Source organism: Diceros bicornis, chromosome 3 (genome assembly GCF_020826845.1).
Source record: "Diceros bicornis minor isolate mBicDic1 chromosome 3, mDicBic1.mat.cur, whole genome shotgun sequence".
Lineage (NCBI taxonomy): Eukaryota > Metazoa > Chordata > Mammalia > Perissodactyla > Rhinocerotidae > Diceros > Diceros bicornis.
Genome location: NC_080742.1, coordinates 34,564,366 through 34,589,368, shown reverse-complemented (window position 1 = coordinate 34,589,368; position 25,003 = coordinate 34,564,366). Strand labels below are relative to the sequence as shown.

At 39.6% G+C, this 25,003-nt stretch overlaps 2 protein-coding genes across 3 annotated transcripts in view; one reads left to right on the top strand and one right to left on the bottom strand.

The window, feature by feature from the left end:
* The window catches only part of LOC131422916 (uncharacterized), a 10,255-nt gene extending 3,797 nt beyond the window's left edge, over positions 1-6,458 (bottom strand). The window contains exon 1 of the mRNA XM_058570544.1: positions 5,964-6,458. Coding sequence (XP_058426527.1) covers positions 5,964-6,458 — 495 coding nt within the window. The remainder of the gene's footprint in view (positions 1-5,963) is intronic.
* On the top strand, positions 6,071-25,003 carry ASNS (asparagine synthetase (glutamine-hydrolyzing)). Of its 2 annotated transcripts, none has more exons than XM_058525974.1 (13): positions 6,071-6,132; positions 8,425-8,460; positions 9,068-9,339; positions 12,971-13,208; positions 17,235-17,420; positions 17,660-17,761; positions 18,402-18,529; positions 19,814-19,940; positions 21,985-22,091; positions 22,564-22,664; positions 23,796-23,877; positions 23,966-24,121; positions 24,649-25,003. In XM_058525974.1, the coding sequence occupies exons 3-13, from the start codon at positions 9,091-9,093 to the stop codon at positions 24,856-24,858; spliced, it is 1,686 nt and encodes a 561-aa protein (XP_058381957.1). In that variant the 5' UTR covers positions 6,071-6,132; positions 8,425-8,460; positions 9,068-9,090; the 3' UTR covers positions 24,859-25,003. The 2 variants fall into 2 exon arrangements, with proteins under 2 accessions (XP_058381957.1, XP_058381964.1); XM_058525981.1 differs by lacking the exon at positions 6,071-6,132 and adding an exon at positions 6,292-6,428.

Below are 25,003 nucleotides of genomic sequence, written 5' to 3'. Positions count from 1 at the left end.
CCAGGGCTGCTGATTCCTAGTCCAATATATAAACATCTTGACCGGACAGGGCTTAGCCTGGATATGCGTACGAGAATTCTGTTTGGGGAGGGCCTTTGTTTACTTAATGCCTATTGTGTTCAGGGACCTGGGGTAGATAATCTTACACTCATTGTTTTATTTAAGGCTTTAAAATTATACCTTCCTCTCCCATGAAAATATCCAGTTCATCTGTTTCTTCTATTCCTATACTTCCCTAGCCTATAACCAAGCCTCTAATCTTTCAGTCCTTGGTAGTCTTTCAATAAATTAACTCACTTCTGGCTTTACTTCTTCCCCTTGCAACTTAAAACATTCAAGCTTTGCTAGTCAGGTTAGATGGAGTTATGCTGCAGTTACAAATGACCCCCAAATCTCAGACACTTGCAACTGGAAAGCTACATGTTCATCATGGGTAGGCTGTGGCCCCTCCCCACATACATTTCATTCTGGGTCCTGGGTTGGTGGAGTTGCCCCTCTCTGGAACCCTGCCAGACTCGTGGCAGAGGGAAAGGAGGACGTGGTGAACCATATGATGGCTGTTCAAGTTTCTGCTCACAAGTGACACCTATCACTTCTGCTCACGTTTCACTGGCAATAGCAATTCAGATAGCTAAGGCTGATATCAGTGGGTTAGAAATAGTATAATCCTCCCCCAGGGAGGGGCACTGACTATTGTTGAACAGTAATGGAGTCTAACAGATGTGCTATCCCTGCCGAGGCATACATGCTGCACAGTCCTGTGCCCTCTTATCTTTGTTCTACACATGCTCTGCCAAACCCAGAGCCTGGATCCATTCCCCTCCACGCCTTGATCCCAGATCTTGGACTGCCCCACGTGGTTGGAGAATAAGCCCTCCCTGTTTGCCTCAGCCACGTTCATGCTTATGTTTTCCTCCTTTGCTGGACCTCCATGTTGCCCAACCATCTTTTCCTTCTACCTTCATCAACTCCCTCTGACATTTGTCTGTTATTTCAAAGTTCACCCTCACAACATCCCAAACCTTTCAGGATCTGCAGATGATGTGCCTATTTCTTAGAGAAAACAGAAGCTTATAAATACAAATTCTTCTAAAAATTGTTAACCCCCCCGCCTGGATTCCTTTTCTTCTCTCTCTGCTCTGTTTTTCTTCATAGTGCTTGTTCATCATCATTGATATACTTAATTTATGTTTATTTTCTCCTGTTTATTTTCTCTCTGCTTTCCTTTCCTTTCCTTTCCTTTTCCTCTAGGCTTACCTACATCACACCACCATTCATTCCTCTCTCTATTGTTCTAAAGTACAGGTAATTTTTTCTCTTCAAATGCATTGCATTCTGCCCATTTCCTGTGGCTGCCCTCTCAGCCATGCTCCGTTTATTCTAGCTCTCTTAAAAGGGAATCTATTCCTCTTCATTGGCTTTTTCCACTTGGTCTGTATACTTTCTCCAGCTGTCCTCAGGGACATACTGGGACCTCTCATGGCTCACTGCCATTTCTTGGAAGGACTCTTTCTATCTGGTCTGCCTGCTGAGCAACATCTGGGGGAGACATGGGAGCTCTCAAGTCACCATGCTGGGTTTGAGGCCCTTGGCTCAGCCATTTAATAGCTTTGGTGTTGGGTATGTTAATTTATCTTCTTGAACCACATCCTTAACTGTCAAAAAAGAATTATTATTCTTTTCCATGGTACAGAGTAGAAAAAACTTATACAAAATGCATTGCAGCTAGCAGGTCCTCAATAAATGGCTGCTAAGATTATCCTAAATATCAGTCTCTGCTCAGATATCATCTGCTCTGTGAGGTCTACTCTGAATCATACTTAGTTGTTTTCTACATTCATTGCACTCTATTCTTACCTTCTTTAAAGCAATTATCATTCTGATTCTAATTAGTGCTCCTTCCCAGTAAGTTTTTAATCTTTTAGAGTAGAGATTCTCACTTTTTTCAGCTTTGCCAGTTTTTCCTATTCCTTTCTTATGCACTAGTCGTCTTGCATTTGGGACTATGTAAATTTTTTGTTGGAATAATAGATGGTTTCCAGTTTTATGAAATCTGTGGTTCTACCAAATGCATATGTACACAACCTACATTAATATTCCCCTTTTTGTTTTACTGAGGCTAAGTAACAGATCCTAGAGTAACTAATCAAACAGTATCATGATAGACTAATTTTTCTGGAATTTGGAACTTTCAGAATTTTCCATGTTATTGTTTATTTATTTTCGTGAGGAAGATCGGCCCTGAGCTAACATCTACCAAGCCTCCTCTTTTTTTGCTGAGGAAGACTGGCCCTGGGCTAACATCCATGCCCATCTTCCTCTACTTTATATGGGACGCTGCGACAGCATGGCCTGACAAGCAGTGTGTGCCGGATCCGAACTGGCAAACCCCAGGCCGCCGCAGCAGAGCGCGCGCACTTAACCGCTTGCGCCACGGGGCCGGCCCCTCATGTTATTGTTTAATCTGCTGATTTAAACATAGGCATCAGGGGGAATTTCTCTGAAATTAGAAGAGAAGTAGATATAAAGGTAAAGATCAGAAGTCCTATTTCAAATTGCATTTCAACTTGTGATAAACAGAATCATAAAAGTTAGAACAAACAGCAGAGAAACTGAATCACAGGCTGCCGAGAAGGCCTGCGGCTACCATTTGCAGGACAGGCCAAGAGATCGAATGGAGGCTCCAGCTCCATTTTTGTTTCACTTGACTCTATCCTGTACCTTGAGAGCTCACCCATGCAGGTGGCATTCTGAATTCCTCCCTGAGTAGGCAAGTACACGGCCAGTGGAAAGCTCAAGTGTGGGGCCCAGGTCAAGGGCTCTGGTTACTGGGATCCAAAGGTGGCGCCACAGCTGATAACCCCTCTAGTGTTTAGGAAAAGTGCTAACCATGTGGCCTGCTCTGGAAGCGTGTTCTATGTTGGGGGTGAGATGGAGCGGGCTTATCAACTAGTTGGAACTCTAATTCAGTGTTATCTAACACTTGAGTCATGGGTAGCTTTGGAGTTATTTGACAGGGATTGGCAAATCTGAATGGTTTTATAGCATTTTCTATAGATTAAATAAATGTCTTACTCATCAACAAATATTAATTTTACAAAGGTATATTGGGTTAAATAAAATGAAATTTTATTTTAAGATGTAATTTATTAACATCAATGAAGCTTTTTATTATTATGTACATTTTTGTAGTCAATGAATACCAAAGGATAGCTAAATCATGTGGTTGTCTAATTACTATATATTTTTTTATTCTAGCAAATAGATCTACCTACAAAAAAACCATTGAGAAAAACCAATTTAGTTGATATGTAAAAGAGCTTTAAATATTTTATTTTAATTAATGCTTTCAGGGCTGAACAAGTGAAATCTTATGTTGTCGATTACATTTTTGGGATGGGGAACTAGCCTAAAGGTTTTAGTTGACAGAGGAGGATTTTATTCTGATTCTTCAGTGACTCAGGTCAAAGAATTTTAGATGCTTCCAGGCTGCTTATAGAGTGAGGTTTCAATATGAGTGTGGGGTAAGATGTGGGAAAATAGGCCAACAAAATTAGTTTTCATTTGTGTCTAAGAATTAAGAGAGGATATGAATCATTTTCTACTCTAGTTAAATCTACTGCATCCCCAGTTATATCTTATATCAATGTATTGGGTAGGGTTCTGATGGGAAGCAGATGGCATACTCCAATTGGGACTAATCACAGAGGTGTGGGCAGGGTTTAAGAAAAGCAAGATGGTTTAGCATCCTAGAGCTAGGCCTCAAGAAGAAGAGGAAGAAGCAGTTTCTGGAATTGGAAGAGAAGAAGGAACCGAGAGGGCCAGGTGACAGGAGCTGTGGCCTTCAGGAGAGGAGCTTTGTGGTAGGGGAGCCAGGGGAAGAAACACCTTGAGACTTCTCCTTCCCACCATCTGCATCTCCTTGAAGTGTTTCCTTCTGGACACTCCCACTGGAAGAGGAGGGCAAGGGAGCCAGGGCATAAAGTGAGGTGGAGAAGGATGGAGAGTGGCTCTGGAGGGACAAGTAGAAGATATTCAGCACAACCAACCACAGTAGGTGACACATCAAGTATCTGTCTTCCACTATATAGACAGGGTGGTAAGGGAAATGGGTTCTGGGTTTCTACAGATTATGATTCCATTCTTTATGATTTAATTAAAACTGTGTGTGTTTGGCTGAACTTTCCCTCAACTTGTCTGAGTCTTATTTTTTCATCTGTAAAATGTGGATAGAAGACCTACTTTCCCAGGTTGTTCTCAGGTTTAAGAAATATTATGTAGATTAGGATATAGTAAAGGCTGTTTGATGCTGAAAACTTTAGGGCAATAAGGATCATCTATCATCTTTGCTCTTGCCTGTCAATTACCAACTGTCCATTGCAGGCTCTGTGCTTAGGAAGTTTATATTCTTCAGCAATTTTTGAACTAATTGGGAGAGGGGTCTTGTGGGGTCAGGTCAAGAAAACTTTTTTGCCATCCAAAAGGAATCTTTGTACTTAAAATGTTTAGGAACCAATGATCTATTTTGGCTTCCTCTATCAACTTGACTTAGATTTTATAAAAAAATTTTAGGCCTAAACATCTGTTTCTGAGGACAAGTCTTTCCCTGTACTGCACAATAAATTTGAGGGCAGTATATGTACCAGTTTGACAGAGCCTTTAAAATGGAGAGTCTCCCTTTTCAAACTCTCAGTGCAGATGATAAATAGGAAAAAAGTCTAATTTATGGGTAATGCTCCAATAGAAGAATGGGGATGAAATCTGGAAAAAAATATATTTAATCCTGAATGGAAATCATTATTGTTTGGTAAAAATAAGAGAGGCTATGTCTGCCCCTTGCTCTTCTGTCAGTGTCTCCAGTACACCCAACTCTTCTTGTCATTCTATTCCATGGGCAGAATGTGATGAAAAGAGAATGGCCTGTGGATCCAGACAAACCTGATTTCACATCCTGGATCTACAAGCATCAAGTGTGTGAATTTGGATAATTTACTTCTAACTAGGCCTAATGAAAATATCCAAATTGCAAGGTTATTTTGAGTTTCAAGGAGATAGATTGATATTGTAAGGATAAAAAAATTAATTTTCCTCTTTGGGTGCTATGGCTCTACAGAACTCTCATCACTTTAGTACTTAGAATTTCAGGGCTGGAAGGACCCCTGGTAGTCTCTAATTTCCTTATTTTAAAGATGGAAATCTAAAGAGGTTATAGGGCATACCTATGGTCATATCACTACTTAATGGTAAAATTCAGACTGGAACTCAGTCTTTTCCTGAAAGAGAAATTTATCAACAACCAAACGTAATGAGGAATCGAATTGAATACATGTTTGAGGATCTACCAGTAGTATCCACTGAGCTGATCCTGGGACTCAAAAGGTGAAGAAGTCAACACAACCAAGAAGGTAACAATCTGGTCCGAAAATACAACCGCATCACAAGTTAATGGCGATCATAACAAAATACAAATACAGTGAGCTGTATATCCAGAGGAAGGAGAAATTTAACTCTGCCTGAGGTAGAAGAACATAAAGAAATCTACCCTGTATTTAATAAAAAGAGGAGACCCTTCCAGCTTTTCCCATCTGCCTCACTATTTATTTAGCAAATATTGGTTTATCCACATCTATGTAATCAGACGCTCTCTAAGTAGTAAGGAGGAACTCAAGTACCCCTAAAGACTTTGTAATTAAGGATTTGAGAGAGATCTGCTGCAGACGGGATACTGCAGTCAATTTGGCAATAACTCCCCGAATAACAAACCAAGTGCAGAAGACCTCCTAATTGTCAGGTAAGGTAACCTAGGGGGCAATGGGGCAGCAGGCCAGACCTCTGAGGCTATCCTTCAGCAGGTGCACCAACATTTTAAGGAGCTGGAAACAGCAGCTCCTCCTTGCTCTCCGCTCCCCCGCCCCCTTCTCCCGCCCTGTCCCGCCCCGCCCCGCCCCGCAGCGGTCTCGCACCTCGGGCCACGCCCCTGCGCATGCTGGTTGGTCCTCGCAGACATGATGAAACTTCCCGCACGCATTACAGGAGCAAGACCGGTATAAAGTGAGAGGAGGCCCTCCAACCCGCCCGCATCCCCTAGCCGCGGCCTGGCGTCTCCCGCACGCCCTAGCGGCTCGTGCCCAGGTAAGTCGGCCCCGCCGCCCAGCGCCGCGCGCTCGCTGCTCGCCGCGGGGCTGCCCTGGGAAGTGGGGCAGGATGCGCTGCAGCCCAGCCCGGCGGACCGCAGAGCGGACGCGGATCAGGGCGTCCGCGGCTGCTGCGGCTCCTGCTGGGTAAAGGGGGCGGGGCCGATTGTTGCGCACCTGGGAGCAAGCTGGTGAGGACAGACTTCTGGTGGTCGCCGGAGGGAAGGATCGAGTAAACTGCAGAGGGGAGCCCGATCCGCTCGGTCGAGAAGGCAGCGGCCTAAGTTGGCCCCTGTAAATTTTATATATTTTATTTGGTTGCATCGAATCTTGTGGGGATTTTTGCAGTCGGGGGCCCTGCCGCGGATGGGCTGGAGGGTACAGGTGGACCGGGCGCAGTCGGGGCGACGCAGTCGCTTGGTCCAGGAGGGAGGGTCTCGGGGTTTTGGTCTCAGCGTCTGTACTTCCCCCATCTTCACCTAGCCTCCCCCTCCCCCAGTCTCTGTCGATTGCAAGACTCAACAAGCCACTTGCTGAGCAAACCCTGCCAAGACGGGTTTGTCTAGGGCGACAGGCGGCGTCCTATGGAAAAAGGCAAAAGGACTGGCACGCCTTTTCTCAATGGGTGTCTGTTCTACAGGGCTGGCTTCAGATTAATGTTGCTATTTCGAATAAAGGGACGCTTTTCTTCTTGGACGGTGGCCTACATTATCTCTTCACTGCCCATTGCCCTGGGTGCTTGACTAATAATTTAAAAGCACTGATAACTCTTTTTTCATTGATTTTAAGATAGATTAGCGTTAACTTAGGTCTTGAACCTGTCCAGGAGTTGGTTATTGAGATCTTAATGTAAAAATAAGGTGATGTGGTGAAGTTTAAGTAGTTAAGTAGTTTAAGTAGAATAGAGATTAAATGCACAGAAACGGCTCTGTCCACTCGGTAGCCGCTGGCCACATATGACTGACTACTGAGAACTTGAAATGCTGGCTAGTCCGAACTGAGATGGCCGTAAGTGTAAAGTACACTGGGTCTTAACGATTTAATGGAGAAAAGCAACGTAAAATATCTCATCAGTAATTTTTATACTGATTACATGTTGAAATGATACTATTTTCCGTATATTGTGGTAAATAATATTTAAAATGAATTTCACCTTTTTAAAAATTTTTTAATGGGGCTACTAGTATATTTAAAATTACATACATGGCTGACATTTCTCTTGGACAGCACTGCTCTAGACGTTTATGAGGAAGTATGGAAAATTACTGGGAACAGGTAACAGCAGTAGGAGAAAGCATTGCAAGCAGAACCTTTGCACGTTAGACTGATTCCAATAAAAATAATAGGTGATAGTTTTAATTTGCTTTTTCCTGCTGGAGAAATGTGTGCTTCAGAAACTTTTGTTCCCTTATTCCCCCTCCAATTTAGTGGTTAGTGTGTGTTTCCTAGAGCAGGCTTAATAATGGGATTCCCTAAGCAGCATTAGGAACACTGAGGTAAATGATTCACTAATGACCTCATATGATTTTCAAAGCACTTTCCCAGCCCATTTTTAATTGATATAGAGTCAAAGGTAGATGGCTTATCAATAGTCATCTCACTTAAATCACAGCGAATTTTCTCACTAAATCTCAAAGTAAATATCTCATGATAAGCTATTTGGCCAAGTGCGTGGAAGCGACCACACGGGACGTGTGATACTTCATTTCCAAGTTGCTTTAATTAATACCATTTTCCATTAATTTGATCTGGTCTCATTAAAAGGCCAAATAAAGCTTTGGTTCATTTAGATATGAATGAAATGTCCTCAGAGGATTGCTCCAAGTGAGTGATGTAACTTGAACATATGTTTTTTATGATTTTTGTCCCAAATTATCTAAGCGTTTGCTGCACATTTGCGTCTTTAAAAAATATCAAAATAGTTGCCACCTTATAGATATTTTGGTAAAGTAACTGTTTTGAGCCAGCAGCATCCAAATGAAACAGCTCTTTATTTCACAGATGAGAATTTGAAATTGCAAAGTAATTAACATCTGTAGGAATTATTTGCTTTTTGGCCTACACAGATGAACCTAGTTGTTTTTCAGAGATGTTGTCGCTGTCTGTGTCCCACCTACTTTTCTTTCTTATTGGCCAAGGCAGCTTTGAGACAAAAATATTTGAGAACATTTTTGTTATTTTAGGACACTTTGATGGTGAACATTTTGTACCTCTGTCAACTTAAAATGTATTTTTGTTATAAAGCCAGGATATCTGCTATCAAATAATATTGCTTTCTTTTTCTCTTCAGAATTTCTTTTATCATATTTGAATAAATCACTTAGAGGTAAGCAAGAAGTTGTGAAATACTTATAAGAGCTGTTAATTAATATTAATATTACACATTAGCAGTATGTATGATCTATTCTACCTACTATATTCTATGTGCTGTTAGTACCGGTAAAGAGAGGACATTTAATTGTCAAGGAGACCTGAGAGGAGACGGTAGTAATCTGGGGAGTCTCTTGGATTTTTGAGGGCTTTTGAGATTCTGGGATAGAGAAAGTGGGGCTGGGGTCTCTGGTTGGGTTGGATCTTGCCTACATGTGTATCTGTGTCTTGGGAGTAAACCCAGGATGCAGAACAGAATGCGGCCTGAACACTGCCAGCTCTAGCTGAGCAAATCCTAAGGTGAGAGAGATGCAGGCTTTAACTGGGTGCTAAACTGCTATAGCTGGCTAGCCGTGAAGGTCATCCATCTTTTCTGAATACTTGTAAGTAAATTAAATCATTCTCTACTCCTCTGTGCCTTCCAACCTATTAGAAAATTGGTGTGGATAAGATAGTTTATCTTTCAGTCTTTGAAGTGGTTTTTGCAAGTTTTTGGAATCAAGATTTAATACAGACTAGGACTGGATGTTGAATATTTAATAGGTCTGCTTTTCTCTCCATAGAGAGCCCATAGCTCCACTGCACCATGTGTGGCATTTGGGCCCTCTTTGGCAGCGATGACTGCCTTGCTGTTCAGTGTCTGAGTGCTATGAAGATTGCACACAGGGGTCCAGATGCATTTCGTTTTGAGAATGTCAATGGATACACCAACTGCTGCTTTGGATTTCACCGGTTGGCTGTGGTTGACCAGCTGTTTGGAATGCAGCCAATTCGAGTGAAGAAATATCCTTATTTGTGGCTCTGTTACAATGGTGAAATCTACAACCACGTGAAGGTAAACAAAATGAAACCAGAAGATATCTGGATGTGATTAAACCTCAGAGCTAGTTGCTTATGATACTTTTATATATTTTGTAAAATGCTTTTTACTTTTCAAAGCACTTTCCATCTCCATTATCTCATTTGCTCCAATTATCTAGGTAGAGGGCACTGATTCACAAAGAGATGAAATGGCTTGGTCACACAGATACAATGATAAAATGGGGATTACAATTCAGGTCCTTTAACTCTTAGAATCTTTTGTTTCCTATTATGAATTTGAATATTAATTAGAGCCTTGCTAGGCTCTGGTTAGGTGCTAGGGATACGGTAGTAAATATGAGAGGAAGGTCTGTACTTGAATGGTGTTTATTCTCTTAGGGAGCAGGCAAAAAAATCATTGTACATTTAATAGGCATTCTGAAAGCACGAATATGGAGCTGATGGATATGGGAGATCCAGTTTTAGGAAGGGTGGTCAGAGAAGGCTTCTTGAGAAATTGACACTTGAACTGAGACCCAATGGACAAGGGTCAGCTAGCAAGGCTGGGAAGAGCATTTCATGCGGAGGGAATAGCATGTGAAGCCCTGGGATTGTCTTAAGAGAACAAAGGGCAGGTGGGCAAGGTAGGTGGGGAAGTGAGGCAGGACCAGATCAAGTGGGACTTGGTAGCCATGGTAAGGAGTCAGAATATCATTCTAAGAGCAGGGAGATTGGAGAATTTTAAGGCAGGGATAGAATTTAATAGTTTGGAGGTGATCGTATTTGTTGCTTTTATATAATGCTGTGCTTAAGATATTTATTGCTATTGCATACTTCGCTTAATGAGAGCCAAAGGACAGAAAGGGGGCCAGATGAAGAAGCGTACGAGAAGTAGGACTTTTAGCCACATTAAAATTGGAATAGCTTCCTAATCTGGTGAAAGCTTACTCTTAGGATGAGAGTGGGTGAAAGGATGGAATTTCTGATCCAAGAAAGCCAAATTTGCTAAGAACCTTCCAGTCTGGAATTATTTGGCTAGGGTTTCATAAGAAATTTTTAATTTAATATTTGCAAGTTATTTTTTGTTTGTCACCCTCCTCTCCAACTTTTAATTTTGAAAATTTGAAACTTACAAAAAGGAACAGGGCAACGAGCACCTGGATTGAATAATTGTTAATGTTTTGCCATATTTGCTGTCTCTCTCTGTCTCTCTCTCTATACATTTATTCACATACACATTTATTTTGGGGCTGAATCATTTTAGAGTATATTGCAGATATTATGACACTTCTAAATATATAAGCATTTATCTCTTAAGAGTAAGGACATTCTTCAACCTAACACCAATACTATTATTAAACCTAAGAATCCATAATACCATTTAATATCCAGTTCATATGAAATCTCCCCAGGTGTCCCAAGAATATATTTATAGCTATTTTTTTGGTTTGTTGTTTTGAGCCAGATTTCATTCTGGGTTCATTGTGATGTCTCCTGGCATTTTTTGAGCCTTCTTGATATATGCCTATCATTTCTGGGTAGGGTTGTATATTCTAGCTACCTTTTGGACATTTTTATTTCTGAACAATAGCTTTTGCCATTGTTTATTGTGTGCTTATAGGAACACTCTCAATAATAGGCTTCTCATTTGAAAAGTTTTTATAGTTATTCAGTAAATTCCTTTCATACATTTATTAAGGGCCCACCATACACCAGGCGTCATTTTTCTAGATGCTTGGAGATGAAACGGTGAACAGGAAAGGTAAGAGTGGAGTTTCATGCTAGTGGGAGTAGGGGAGGGGAGCAGTTAAAACTTCTTTTTTACTAAGCCCACTTAGGACCATATATGTGAGAATGTTAGGTTGCATTAGCCTGACTTTCACCTTAAATGAGATGAGAAATTCCCTGTTTGACTTGAACAACATTGCTGCTTTTGTGTAGTTTGTTACAAAGTTAAAGATTCTTAAAATATTTCTATTCTAAATTAGCCAAGTATGTTGTGTTTTCAAAAGCAGAGACATTCCATTGCTTCTACCAGTTATCTAAAGTAATGCTGTTGGAGCAGCTAGAAATCTGTCGGTAGAACAGAAAGGCCATATTAGGCTTATATAAAGTATTCTGCAACATAAGCTCCCTTCTTTTTTTGATGAAAATAAAATTTACTACTACTACGAAAATACAGCCAGAGGTGTGTTGGGAGTGGAGGGAGAATGAATCAAGGAGAGGAGGAATCCGAGTACAGGCTGGAGTGAAGAGGAGGCCTGCTTCCTGCAGGGAGTGTCAGGCACTTGCAACCAACAAGTCCAATGGCAGTATGCTTTCTGGATGGTGGCAAGATATGGGGCTTTTATCTACGTGTGGTTTCAGGAGAGTAGGAAGTGGTCCGTGTGAATCATTAACCAATAAATTACTTGCAAGATTTAGGCCAAAGAGCGGCGATGACGTGGTGGAGGATGGATTTGGGAAGCTGTTACTTGCTAAAATCATTGAATGCTTTAGGGTCATTTGTCCTTCAGGTACTTAAGCCCGGAAGGGTCAGCGGAAAACTGTTTCCAAACCCCACCTGCTAGAGACAGATCATCCCTGATAGTCTCTCAGAGCAGGGCTAGGTGACCAGGAGGTGGCTTTGTAGTCACTGGAGGTGGCCAAAGCCTATTTTTGGACAGTTCTATGAGTGCTTATAGACAAAACATTCACAGATTTACAGAGTGAGTGAGATGGTGACACATGTTTTATAGGTCACACATATACAAACCTATAGATTTATTTTTTGAAATTTAGAAACATGTTTTAACTGTTGAAACTTATCCAGGATTTCCACCTGATTTTGTTTATGTGAACCTATTCTCTTTCCATAGTCAGTCAAAAATATGAGTAAGTAAAGAAAGAGGAACACACCAAGGACTTGCACCTTCACAGTTTGCCAGTGGTGATGGCGAGCCACGGAGTTCGGGCATAACTTAATCATGCCCTCTCAGTCTGTGTGTGATGGTAGCGACGGTCTCTTCGCTGTTGCTTTGGGGCATGCAGACTAATAAAGCTCCACTGTCATTTTGTCTCCCAGCGAGAAGTAGCTCGCCACGCAGTGGTGGAAGGACTGGATGTTGTCGTCCTCCCACGGGGACCAGCAGCTTTGCTTTGGTCCATGTGTCTCTATCATTGTGATGGAATCATTTAATTGTCAGGAAATAGTGCCAACTATGTTTGTCCTTTTGCTTTCGATTTTCATAGCTAGGTCTTTGAGCTGAACTGGAAGAACTGCAGCCAATACTGTATTCCCAGACCAAAATTTCACAGTTGCGGAGGACACATTTTTAGCGTCATGGCAACTGGGCAACCGAGTTGCTTAACTTACATATATATGTAAATATATATAGTATGCATTTCCATCCCCCCCATGCATTACTGTTCTGGGACACTGCCTCTATAGTCTATTTATCAGAATGCAACTAAAATTTTCACAGGTTTAGCTTTATGTTATAAAGAATTTGTAGAATTGTGAGTTCAAACAAGCTATATTTTGATAATGCCATGGTTCTTCTAAATCATTAAAGTACATGAAATGACTATAGAGCACAGAAACATTGAAGCAGCTTTGCAATAAAAAATTATATAGTGAATGCTCAAGGATTCTAACATTTTTATTTTGCTATTGCTTCCTTAAGTTGCAACAGCATTTTGAATTTGAATACCAGACCAAAGTGGATGGTGAGATAATCCTTCATCTTTACGACAAAGGAGGAATTGAGCAAACAGTTTGTATGTTGGATGGAGTGTTTGCATTTATTTTACTGGATACTGCCAATAAGAAAGTGTTCCTGGGCAGAGATACCTATGGAGTCAGACCTTTGTTTAAAGCCATGACAGAAGATGGGTTTTTGGCCGTATGTTCAGAAGCTAAAGGTAATGATAGAGTTTTTCTAGATATTTTCATTATTGTCCTGATACTGTGTTTTCTTCTAAATCGTATTTGCAAATACCATAGGGGTTAATCCAAAATTTTACAATTGACTAAGTAAGTGGACCCTCGAAGCTTTGTTTTTTTTTTTTAAAGCAAGGAGTTGGATTCTCCTTTTTAGCACTTAAATTCTGTAATCCTTGAAGGATAAATCTATAGTAAAGTCATTTAATTTTTGTTATGCTGATATGCTTTGCATCTAGTTTGATCCCATGTGTATTGTCAAGTTTTCCTATGTCATATTGTAATGGTAGAGTTGGCCCTGCAATTATTGCACTGTAGTACAGTGCCATGGCTATGGCCCAAGCAAATATTTATTTAGCATTTTAAAAACAGCTTTATTGATATATCATTCGCATACCATACGATTCACCCATTTAAAGTGTACAATTCAGTGGTTTTTAGTATATTCACAGATATCTGCAACCAACACTCCTGTCAATTTTAGAAATTTTTTTATTACCTCAAAAAGAAACCCTGTACCCTTTAGCTGTCACTCCCCAACCCTCTATATCCATCAACCATTAAACCTTTCTATGGATTTCCCTATTTTGGACATTTCATGTGAATGGAATCATATCACATGTGGTCTTTTGTGACTGCCTTCTTTCACTTGGCATAATGTTTTCAAGATTTGTCTATGTTGTAGCATGTATCAATAGTTAGTAATTATTTTCTTACTTTTTTTTTTTACTTACTTTTTGTGACCAAAAGATATTCTATTACATGGATAATACCACATTTTGCTTATCCGTTTGTCAGTTGATGGACATTTGGGTTGTGTCTCCCTTTTGGCTGTTATGAATAATGCTGCTATAAATGTCTGTGTACAAGTTTTTGTGTAGATGTATGTTTTCATTTCTTTTGGGTATATACCTAGGAGTGGAATTGCTGGGTCATATGGTAACTCTGTGTTTAATTGTTTGAGGAACTGCCAGACTGTTTTCCAAAACAGCTGTACCATTTTATATTCCCGCTAGCACTGTGTGAGGGTTTTGATTTTTTCCACATCGGCACAAACACTGGTCATCTGACTTTTTGATTCTGGCCATCCTAGCACTTGTGAAGTGGTATTTCATTGTAGTTGTGATTTGCATTTCCCTGTTGACAATGATGTCAAGCATCTTTTCTTGTGTTTATTGGCTATTTGTATATCTTCCTTGGAGAAATATCTATTCAGTTCCTTTGCCCTTTTTTTTTTCTTGCAGGGATCATTTTATTAAAAAGAACTTTTTTTTTTAATTAACAGACTATTTTAGCGCAGTTTTAGGTTTTAGAAAAATTGAACAGAGTGCAGAGTTCTTATATATTTCCCCCATTATGTTCAGCAAGGTTGCAGGATACAAGATCAATATGCAAAAATCAATTGTATTTGATTGATACACTTGCAGTGAACACTATACACTTGTAATGAACAATCCAAAAATGAAATTAAGAGAACAATTCCATTTACAATAGCATCAAAAACAGCAAAATACTTAGGAATAAATTTAACAAAAGAAGTGCAAAACTCTTACTCTGAAAACTACAAAACATTGTTGAAAGAAGATATAAATAAGTGGAAAATCATCCCATGATCATAAATTGAAGACTTAACATTAAGACAATAGTATTCCCCAAATTGATCTTCAGATTCAATGTGATTCCTCTCAGAATCCCAGATGACTTCTTTGTAGAAATTGACAAACTGATTCTAAACTTCATATGGAAATGCAAGAGACCCAGAATAGCCAAAACAATCTTGAAAAAGAACGAAGTAGGAGGACTCATGCTTGCTGACTTCAAAACTTATTACAAAACAAGGGTAGGCAGGACAATATGCTACTGGCACAAGGATAGACATATGTGCTAGTGGAATAGAATTGAGAGTCCAGAAATGAACCCATACATCTGAGGTCAACAGATTTTCAACAAGGGTACGAAGACCATTCGATGGAGAAAGAATAATCTATTTGACAACCGGTGCTGGGACAACTAGACATACAGATGCAAAGAAAGAAAGTTGGACCTTTACTTCATACCATATACAAAAATTAAAATGGATCAGAGACCTAAATGTAAGAGCTAAAACTATAAAATTCTTAGAAGAAAACATAGAGGTAAATCTGCATGACATTGGGTTTCACAAAGAGTTCTTAGATATGACACCAAAAGCATAAGCAACAAAAGAAAAGTAGATAAATGGGACTTCATCAAAATTAAACATTTTTGTACTTCAAAGGACAGCATCAAGAAAGTGAAAAGACAACCCACAGAATGGAAGAAAATAGTTGCAAATCATATTTAGCATTTTTTTGACAGTAAACTTGAGGAAGACATTCGTCTTTTTTTTTTTTTTTTTTGGGAGGAAGATCAGCCCTGAGCTAACATCCATGCTAATCCTCCTCTTTTTCTGAGAAAGACCGGCTCTGAGCTAACATCTATTGCCAATCCTCCTCCTTTTTTTTTTTTTCCCCTAAAGCCCCAGCAGATAGTTGTACGTCATAGTTGCACATCCTTCTAGTTGCTGTATATGGGACGCGGCCTCAGCATGGCTGGAGAAGTGGTGCGTCGGTGCGCGCCCGGGATCCGAACTCGGGCCGCCAGTAGCGGAGCGCGCGCACTTAACTGCTAAGCCACGGGGCCGGCCCAGACATTCATCTTTTATCTCTTACCTAGACAAGAATAACATCCTAAAATCTAATCTACCTGCCTGCCTCTTTTTGCCTCATTCTTTAAATCCTTTCTCACTTAGTTTTCAGATTTAATACTGGCTGAAGCATGGATAATGAGATCAATAAAAGGGTCCTTAAGACACTAGTCATAGTGTGGGTACTAATAGATACTTGTATTGGTCTTTCAGGCATTTGTAGTGTGATCAAATGGCTGAGAACAAGTATCTATGTTATTTACCTAAAGTACCATTAGGGAAGCCCTGCAAAGAGAACACAGGGAAAAGCAGACTCCTTACTTCCACTGTCTCTCCTTTGGGCCTGATTATAACTTTATGAAATTGTATTGTCACATCCAATTTATCCTCTGAAATTTCTTGACTTAATATTTTTCACATCCTTTTTAATACTGCTCTTTTCTAGACCAAATGATCTCATGTAGAGTACCACAACAGTTTTCCTTTCTCCAGGCTTTTAGAATAACCTATCAAAAACTCATCTAATCATAGTACTCCTTGCTTAAAACCTTTTAATTACGCCTCATTCCCTATAAGGGTTGGGTGGTACTCTTGAGGTCTGCCAGCTAGTGATGGGATCTGGGTCCCATATGGTCTTAGAATTCAACACTGCACAGTAAAATATGGGGTTAACAAACCAAATTGTAAATCATAATGAGTATTCTGTGTAGATAAACTGTTACTATTTACAATAAAACATTGATTTTGTATCAAAGATCATGGTGATGTCAGGTTACTCCCTGTGAGAACTTATTGAGGAAATTTAGATTCTACTGTTTAATGCACATCCAGTGTATAATAACTAGTTAAGGGATAGATGCCTGACTTCTTAATATCTGACTTTAAAGTACCTAAGAATGGATCATTTTGCTTGTTAAATGACTGGAAACCCAGTGATGTCAAAGAAATAATCGCCAGGTATCATAAAATTAAGTTTCAAATCCATCTCTTTGCTTAATAAATGTATCTTTTCTTTTTGTATTTGCTTGCTTTGTTATAGAAAATAGATGTTCTTGATCAGAAATTCCAGTTAGGGAGAAGAAATTGAACATTGGAGATTTTCCTATTGCTTTGATTACTAGAAATCTGTGGTTTTGCTGTATATCTCTGTACCACTATCTCTCTCTAGTAAGTAGATGGTAGGGTTTTGGGTGATTAAAATTTTTTCCTATTCTGTTTACATAATGGACATGTATTTGTATTAAAAAGGGAAATAAATAGGAATTCAGAGGATATTAACTAATTGTGAAAGGTACTGTGCAGTGTTATCCTAATTTGAATAGTTATCTTTTTGAATTTGTAGGTCTTGTTAACTTGAAGCACTCCATGACTCCTTTTTTAAAAGTGGAGCCTTTTCTCCCGGGACACTATGAAGTTTTGGATTTAAAGCCAAATGGCAAAGTTGCATCGGTGGAAATGGTTAAATTTCATCACTGTAGAGATGAGCCTCTGCATGCCCTCTATGACAATGTGGAGAAACTGTACCCAGGTAATAAAGTAAATCGTCACCTCTCTCCTCCAAAGGAAAAAAAAAAATACTCTCACGTCATTGGAATGACTTGAAGACCTAGTTCCTGTTTAATTTGGAGGTGACACACTGGGATCTGGCAGAGTCCACCGTTGAGTAAATGCCATCATGATAGATGTAGATGATCGTGTATCTCATTTCAGTAAGTAACTCAGCCCAGTCTTTTCTGCAGCTGGTTCATTTACTTTATGTGTTTATAGGTTTTGAGATAGAAACTGTGAAGAGCAATCTCCGGATCCTTTTTGACAATGCCATTAAGAAACGTTTGATGACACACAGAAGAATTGGCTGCCTTTTATCAGGTGAAGTCACTTAAAAAAAACCTAATTATACTTAGTGCATATTTAAGTTAAATAATTTGTGGCTATACCTGAGGTTTTGACTATAAAACATTTACTCTGTGATTTAATCTTTCCTCCATTATAGTATGAAAAAGTTTTTTGTAAGCTACATTTAATATAATAATAGTATAATAACTTACACTATAATTTTATTATTGGTATGAATGAGTTAGTAAACATTCTTTAGAATTCTGTGTAATGATTTTTAACCAATTCAAATACTGTTCCCATTATCACAGGTTATATGTTAGGTTTTTCTCTCATTAAAGTTGATTTTCAGTTTACAAAACTTGGGGACTTATTTATTTTTTTGGTGAGGAAGATTGGCTCTGAGCTAACGCCTGTGCCCATCTTCCTCTACTTTATATGGGACGCTGCCACAACATGTCTGACAAGTGGTGGGTCTGTTTGCACCCAGGATCCACACCCGCGAACCCCGGGCCACTGAAGCAGAGCATGAGAAGTTAACCACTACGCCACCAGGCCTGCCCTGGGACTTTAAATGATAAAACCCTAACCTCGGTGCCTAACAGAAATATCAATCACCCGTCCCTCTCTTATGCAAGGCGTGTAACCGGTATACCTGCTGTCTTGCTCGTAGGGGGCTTGGATTCCAGTTTGGTTGCTGCCACCCTGTTGAAGCAGCTAAAAGCGGCCCAAATACAGTACCCTCTCCAGACATTTGCGATCGGGATGGAAGACAGTCCCGATTTACTAGCTGCTAGAAAGGTAAGACACTGTCTCTGCCTGTAGTTAAGACAGACTTGCTTTTAGAATGAATTCTACTACTTCTCCTGCTGTACTGACTCAGGTAATTGTTTTAAATTAAATATATTAAAATGGAATGAAATACCTCTTGAATATCAACTATGTTGTACACTGTATTCCAGGTATTTTTATCTACCACCGCCCATGCAATCCTCACAAAAACCCTCTGATAATAATGCTGCCCTATTGAAAGTAGGGGCATGCTGTAGGGGTTAATGGCAGGCTTTGGAGCCTGACTGCTGGTTTCAAATCCTAGCTCTGCTATGCAATTCCTTCCTTATATAATGGGACTTATAGTGTCTACTATGGGATAGCTTTGAGGTGAAAATTATATAATTCACATAAAGTGTGTAGAATAGAACCTAGCATGTAGCAAGTACTTAGTGAATGTTAGCTGTTATTATTTTTTGTTTTTTATAAGGCACTCTGTCTAGGACTGTGGGCAGAGGGGCTCTTGTACCTTCAGTGTGCAGGAGACCTTGTTCCTACTCTGTAAGAACCTACATAGAATGGATGAGAGCAGTCCCAAAGCAAGTTGATCAATGCTGAGAGAATCCAAAATAGCCCAAAAAAATAGGATGAGGGGGGCCTTTTCATGTAGGAGTAACATCCTGGATGTAAAACTGGGCATTGCAAGAGGGCCAAAAGGAGACCAAGGTTAGAGGGGGGGCCATGTTGGACTAGAGAGAGATGAGACAGGTTGGGTAAAGTAGGTGAGTGTGTATCGGGGGTGGGCACACGCTAATTGGAAGCCTCTTGATTGCTAGGTTGTCTTGGAGTGGGAAGAGCTGATGTGACTCTACTTCTTGGTGGTTGAGTGGAGAGCAGAGCCTGGGGGAGGCAAGGGAACCTGACTAGGTGGGGCTTGTGTGTCGTGGCCTAGAGAATCATTTCCCCTTATTTCTCCTTGTTTGTCTTCCCTCATTGTTAATGTGTTGTGAGCTACTGTCCTGTTTCATTTTCAAGGGTAGTTCTTTTCTTTAAATCATTTTATTTATTTATTTTTTTTCCCCCAAAGCCCCAGTAGATAGGTGTATGTCATAGTTGCACAGCCTTCTAGTTGCTGTATGTGGGACGCGGCCTCAGCACGGCCGGAGAAGCAGTGCGTCGGTGCGCGCCCAGGATCCGAACCCGGGCCGCCAGCAGCGGAACACGCGCACTTAACTGCTAAGCCACGGGGCCGGCCCCTGGGTAGTTCTTTTTTTTTTAAATAACAAGTATATGGATATTTCTTTATATAATTAGGTGGCAAATCATATTGGGAGTGAACACCATGAAGTCCTCTTTAACTCGGAGGAAGGCATTCAGGCCCTGGATGAAGTCATATTTTCTTTAGAAACTTATGATATCACTACAGTTCGTGCTTCAGTAGGTAAGGTATTTTATGATATTAAAAAAGTTCTTTTTAGTACTGAAAAAGTGTAAGGTTTAAAAAATATTTCAAGCAACAGTTTAAATATTTGAGAATGAATGCAAATAAAATTCCTATATTAGCAATTGTTTAAGACCATTTGAGAAAATTCCCTGAATCTCTTGGAGTGAGAGGAACAATAAATACAGAGTTAAGCTTCCCCATTTATGGTCTTGCTGTTTATATTTCTCCAAAGAGTAGATACATATTTTCTGTGCCTCCTTCCACCCCCTGATTTCTCTGTATTAAGTTTCTTGGGCTATAGTCTGTATAAAATAGGGAAAGGTCTATGTTGTCGTTCATTTTCTGTAAAGAATACTCATTTCAGATATATTTTGGAAAATATTCCATCATACAACTTATCAATGAGTAGGTATTATTGCCCAGCAAGCAATACTAGTTTTACTCTGTGGATACATACTGAGATGAGAAGTATACTCCAAATCAGACTGCTCTAATATTGTTGAGACTGTAATATGCTACTGGCTTACATGTGCCTCTCTTAAGACACTCAGAATCCAACAGGACTCCATTGCAGAGTTTAGAGCACGCATTCTCAACTGGGGTGATACTGCGCCCATGGGAGCAAAGTTTGGTTCTTGGAGGGCAAAAAAACTTGGGTGTTAAAATGGTTACTGGCCCTCCAAAGGGCCACAGTACATAAGAAGATGTCCAGTATATCTGGGGTATTATTTCATTGGGGGGGTGGGGGCAATTAGGAAAAAAAAGTCTAAAAAGTCTCCCTAGGGAGGCAATAATGGAAAAATGGTTGAGAATAAATACTGGTTTACATGGATGTAAAGCAGGAACCGACGGGCATGTTTTAACAAGTTATATATTATTCTTAACTATATGTGAAATTTAGTGGCTGGAGAGTATCAGAAAAAAAATTAAAAGTAAAGTACCAAAACTCTAACTCTTACTATATTTGTATAGTAATACTGATATGAAAGGTATGATTTATTTTTAGATATTTGAGTCATTGTTCACTTGAGAAGAATTTTAAGGTGGACAGTCTTGGTCTAACAGCATTAAAATTTTAAAACCTGTATATAAAATTGTGGAATGGTTCTCGACTATTTCATTGTAACAGTATGACTTTTGGATTAAGTACAGTAGTCCTCCCTTATCCTCGCTTTCCATGAATTCAGTTACCTGTAGTCAGCCATGGTCCGAAAATATTAAATGAAAATTCCAGAAATAAACAATTCATAAGTTTTAAATTGCAGTCCATTCTGAGTAGGATGATGAAATCTTGCACCATTCTACTCTGTCCCTCCTGGGATGTGAATCTTCCGTTCGTCCGGCCTATCCGTGCTGTATACACTGCCCGCCCGTTAGTCATTTAGTAGCCATGTTAGTTATCAGATCAACTGTCAGGGTATTGCAGTGCTTGTGTTCAAGTAACAAGCCCTGACATCGTCTGGGCTTGCCCCTGACATCCAACTGTCGACATCGTCATGGCTCCATGATCCGTCTTCTGACGTATCATCAGAAGGTCAATAGTAGCTTAAGGCGATGTCACAGTGCTTACATCATTCACCTTGCTTCATCCCATCATGTAGACATTGTATCATTTCACATGATCACAAGAAGGGTGAGTACAGTAGAATAAGATACCTTGAGAGAGACCACATGCACATAACTTTTATTATAGTATATTATAATTTTTCTATTTTATTAGTTGGTCTCTTACTGTGCCTAATTTATAAATTAAACTTTATCATAGGTGTGCATGTATAGGAAAAAACATTATATATAGGGTTTGGTACTATCCGTGGTTTCAGCGTCCACTGGGGGTCTTGAAATGTATCCCCTGCGGATAAGGAGGGACTACTGTGCTTATAAATGGCTTGTAGATATAAGGTCATTATTTTGGAAACTCTATATTAATACAGAGTCCAATCTAATAGCAAAGCTTGCAGTCATTTCCAAAAGCCAAATAAAAGACATTTTTTGTAGAGGGTTATGTTGACATTAACATAATTTCTGTCTCTTTTTTAAGGTATGTACTTAATTTCCAAGTACATTCGGAAGAACACAGATAGCGTGGTGATCTTCTCTGGAGAAGGTTCGGATGAACTTACTCAGGGTTACATATATTTTCACAAGGTAAGCATTCTGAAATGGAAGGATATTGGTGCTAGGTTAAGAAAAGTATGATTTGACTATTTTCTATCGTCCATCTTTTCAGTATAGCAGTGACACTTTTGACTGTCTTAGGTATATGAGGAAATTTGATAGTGTCTGCTTTGTATTTCTTTTGGGGAATACACAGAAGTCTTAATAGTGTCAGATACTTTCCTTCTTTAAAACTAGTTAAGCATGAGAATCACATTTCTATGTTTCTTAATCCCCCGTGGGATTACACTTATGGCACAGTGGGTCCAGTTTATTTGTTCTAACACTAACAGTTTCGGGGTGAGGGAAGGTATGTTTTATAAAGCATTTACTCCCTTCCCTAAACTTTACCTCTTTGTCTTACTCACCTTTAGAGTTGGGATATGTCTAAGAAATAAAAACTGTTTCTGTGCCCAAAGCAAAGCTCTTGGTATATTTGTAACTTGAGCTATTTGTAAAATAGGCTCCTTCCCCTGAAAAAGCCGAGGAGGAGAGTGAGAGGCTTCTGAAGGAACTCTATCTGTTTGACGTTCTCCGTGCAGATCGAACTACTGCTGCCCACGGGTAACTCAGTATTTTAAGAAGTAATTGTAAAAATAACCTTAGAAAACAAAAAGCTCAATGGCCGATGTTTTTTTTCTTTTCAGTTGGCTATAGTTGCAAAGTATGACTTTTATAGAGAAAATGAAGTGTGTCTCTTAAGTTAGCCCCAAAGGAATTAGGCTAAATTCAAAGTGCTGTTGTGGTAATGGTGGGGACTCCTATAAGTTGGTTTAGGTGGAGTTTCCTTCTTCAGAGCATAACAACATTCTGCTCACATGTGAACAACCAAGAGGGAAGGCAGTTGCTGCTCTTTTTAAGAGAAGTAAAGATTCTACACCTCCAAGTAACAAGTGTTGAGCGCCGGCCATGCCTATTTGATGCTGGGGGGACCCTGCGTGGGGTTAAGGGAATGAAGATGCAAGAGGTTTGATTAGATTATAAAAACCAGGTTTCTTGGGTATCATTTCTGGTTGGCTCAAGTTTTCACTTTGTAGCTGGTCGTGTTGGAGAATTGAAGACTCTTAGTGTACATGATAAACCACCCAGATTAAATGTTTTAGTTGCTTCCACCAAGTCACACTTAGATTAGGAAATAATTAAATATGGGGTTGGGGAATGAACTGAATCCGTGGTTATTACCCTATCCACTTGTCCTAACCAGAGTCACCAGGATTCAGGAAACAGCTGATGTGGCTTTTGATGAAACACTGTGGAACATTGGTTTATATTTAATATTGTATGTAAATTGTTAATCAGTTAGAGGTAAAAAAAATTTGAATTATTACAGTTGTTAATAGGATAAGAGATGGTCTCACCTAGAAAAAACTTTGAGTCAGAAAAGTCTCCTTAATGATCAGGTCACTCAGGATTTCTGACTTTCTGCTTTTTGAGATATGCATTTAGCTCTTCATAGAAGAGAAAGTAAATTATTCTCACACGATTTGGATCACTCCCTAGATGAGATTTTGAATGAAGGTTTTTATATTCATCACTAGTGTAGGGTAATCAGTTAGGAGGATTATAAAAATGACTTAATAATCTTAATGTGACTTAGAGGCTGGTTGAATTGCTAGGAATCTCTAAATAAGAATGTAAACTGACAGGCACTAAATGTCCATTTTGCTTTTAAATTTTCTTCTTTTTACCTTTAAGCCTTGAGTTGAGAGTCCCATTCCTGGATCATCGCTTTTCTTCCTATTACCTGTCGCTGCCACCGGATATGAGAATTCCCAAGGTAGGTGAATCACTTCAGGGTAACAACTGTTCATTGTATCATTGATATTTGGAACTTTTTACTGATTCTCCCTTTGTTTTCATGTCAGAATGGGATAGAAAAACATCTCCTGAGAGAGACGTTTGAGGACTCCAATCTGATTCCTAAAGAGATTCTCTGGCGACCAAAAGAAGCCTTCAGTGATGGGATAACGTCGGTTAAGAATTCCTGGTTTAGGATTTTACAGGAATATGTTGAACATCAGGTATAATGTCTTTAAAAACATTTTCTGAAATAGGACAATTTGGATGCAGAGTGGTAATAACTGTTCATTTTGTATTTAGTTTAAATGTTTTGTGTCTGTAGGAAACATTCCCTATAAACAATACTTCTTTTAAAAGAATTTTTTAAGAATTAAGTAGCATGAAGGATTATAAAGTAGCATCTAGAATTGAAAGAGAGAGAGAGAGAGGAGACTTACCAAAGATCACTGGCCTTCATTTAACACATTTTGGGCACCTGCTGGGTGGCAGACATTAGGCACAAATGAATAAAACACTCAGAGCCACCAAGTATTAGAAATATGCATATGGTTGTTCCCTAAAAGTCACTGCAGCTATGTATATTGTGGGTACTTGAGCATTTTCTAAGTGACGGGTGAGTCAAAGGGTTTCTTGTACAATTTAGTCATGCCTTTGCATATCTTCTTTATTTTTTGGTTTCGTGAAGCCAGGTTAAATACAAGTATTTCTATGCTGTTTAAAAAACCATTTTGCTCTTTTATTTTTATAGGTTGATGACACAATGATGGCAGCTGCAGCCCAAAAATTTCCCTTCAACACTCCTAAAACCAAAGAAGGCTATTATTACCGTCAGATCTTCGAGCGCCACTACCCAGGCCGGGCTGACTGGCTGACCCATTACTGGATGCCCAGGTGGATCAATGCCACCGACCCTTCTGCCCGCACTCTGACCCATTACAAGTCAGCTGGCAAAGCTTAGGCTCTCTCTAAGTTATAGAGTGAAAGGAAATGTTTCTTCTTGTCGTGAGTGGTAGGAGGCTTGGGGGGGCAGGAAGGGGAGCAATGAGCATCAACCACCTGGGCTTGCCTGGGTGTGAAAAAAAATAAAAGTCTTAAATCTGAAA

Bases quoted from the DNA above. Each gene is read 5' to 3' on its own strand.
- ASNS (XM_058525974.1), top strand. From the start codon at position 9,091: ATGTGTGGCATTTGGGCCCTCTTTGGCAGCGATGACTGCCTTGCTGTT. The intron at 9,340-12,970 runs GTAAACAAAATG...TGCTTCCTTAAG, and splicing joins AAATCTACAACCACGTGAAG to TTGCAACAGCATTTTGAATT. The intron at 18,530-19,813 runs GTAAGACACTGT...TTATATAATTAG, and splicing joins ATTTACTAGCTGCTAGAAAG to GTGGCAAATCATATTGGGAG.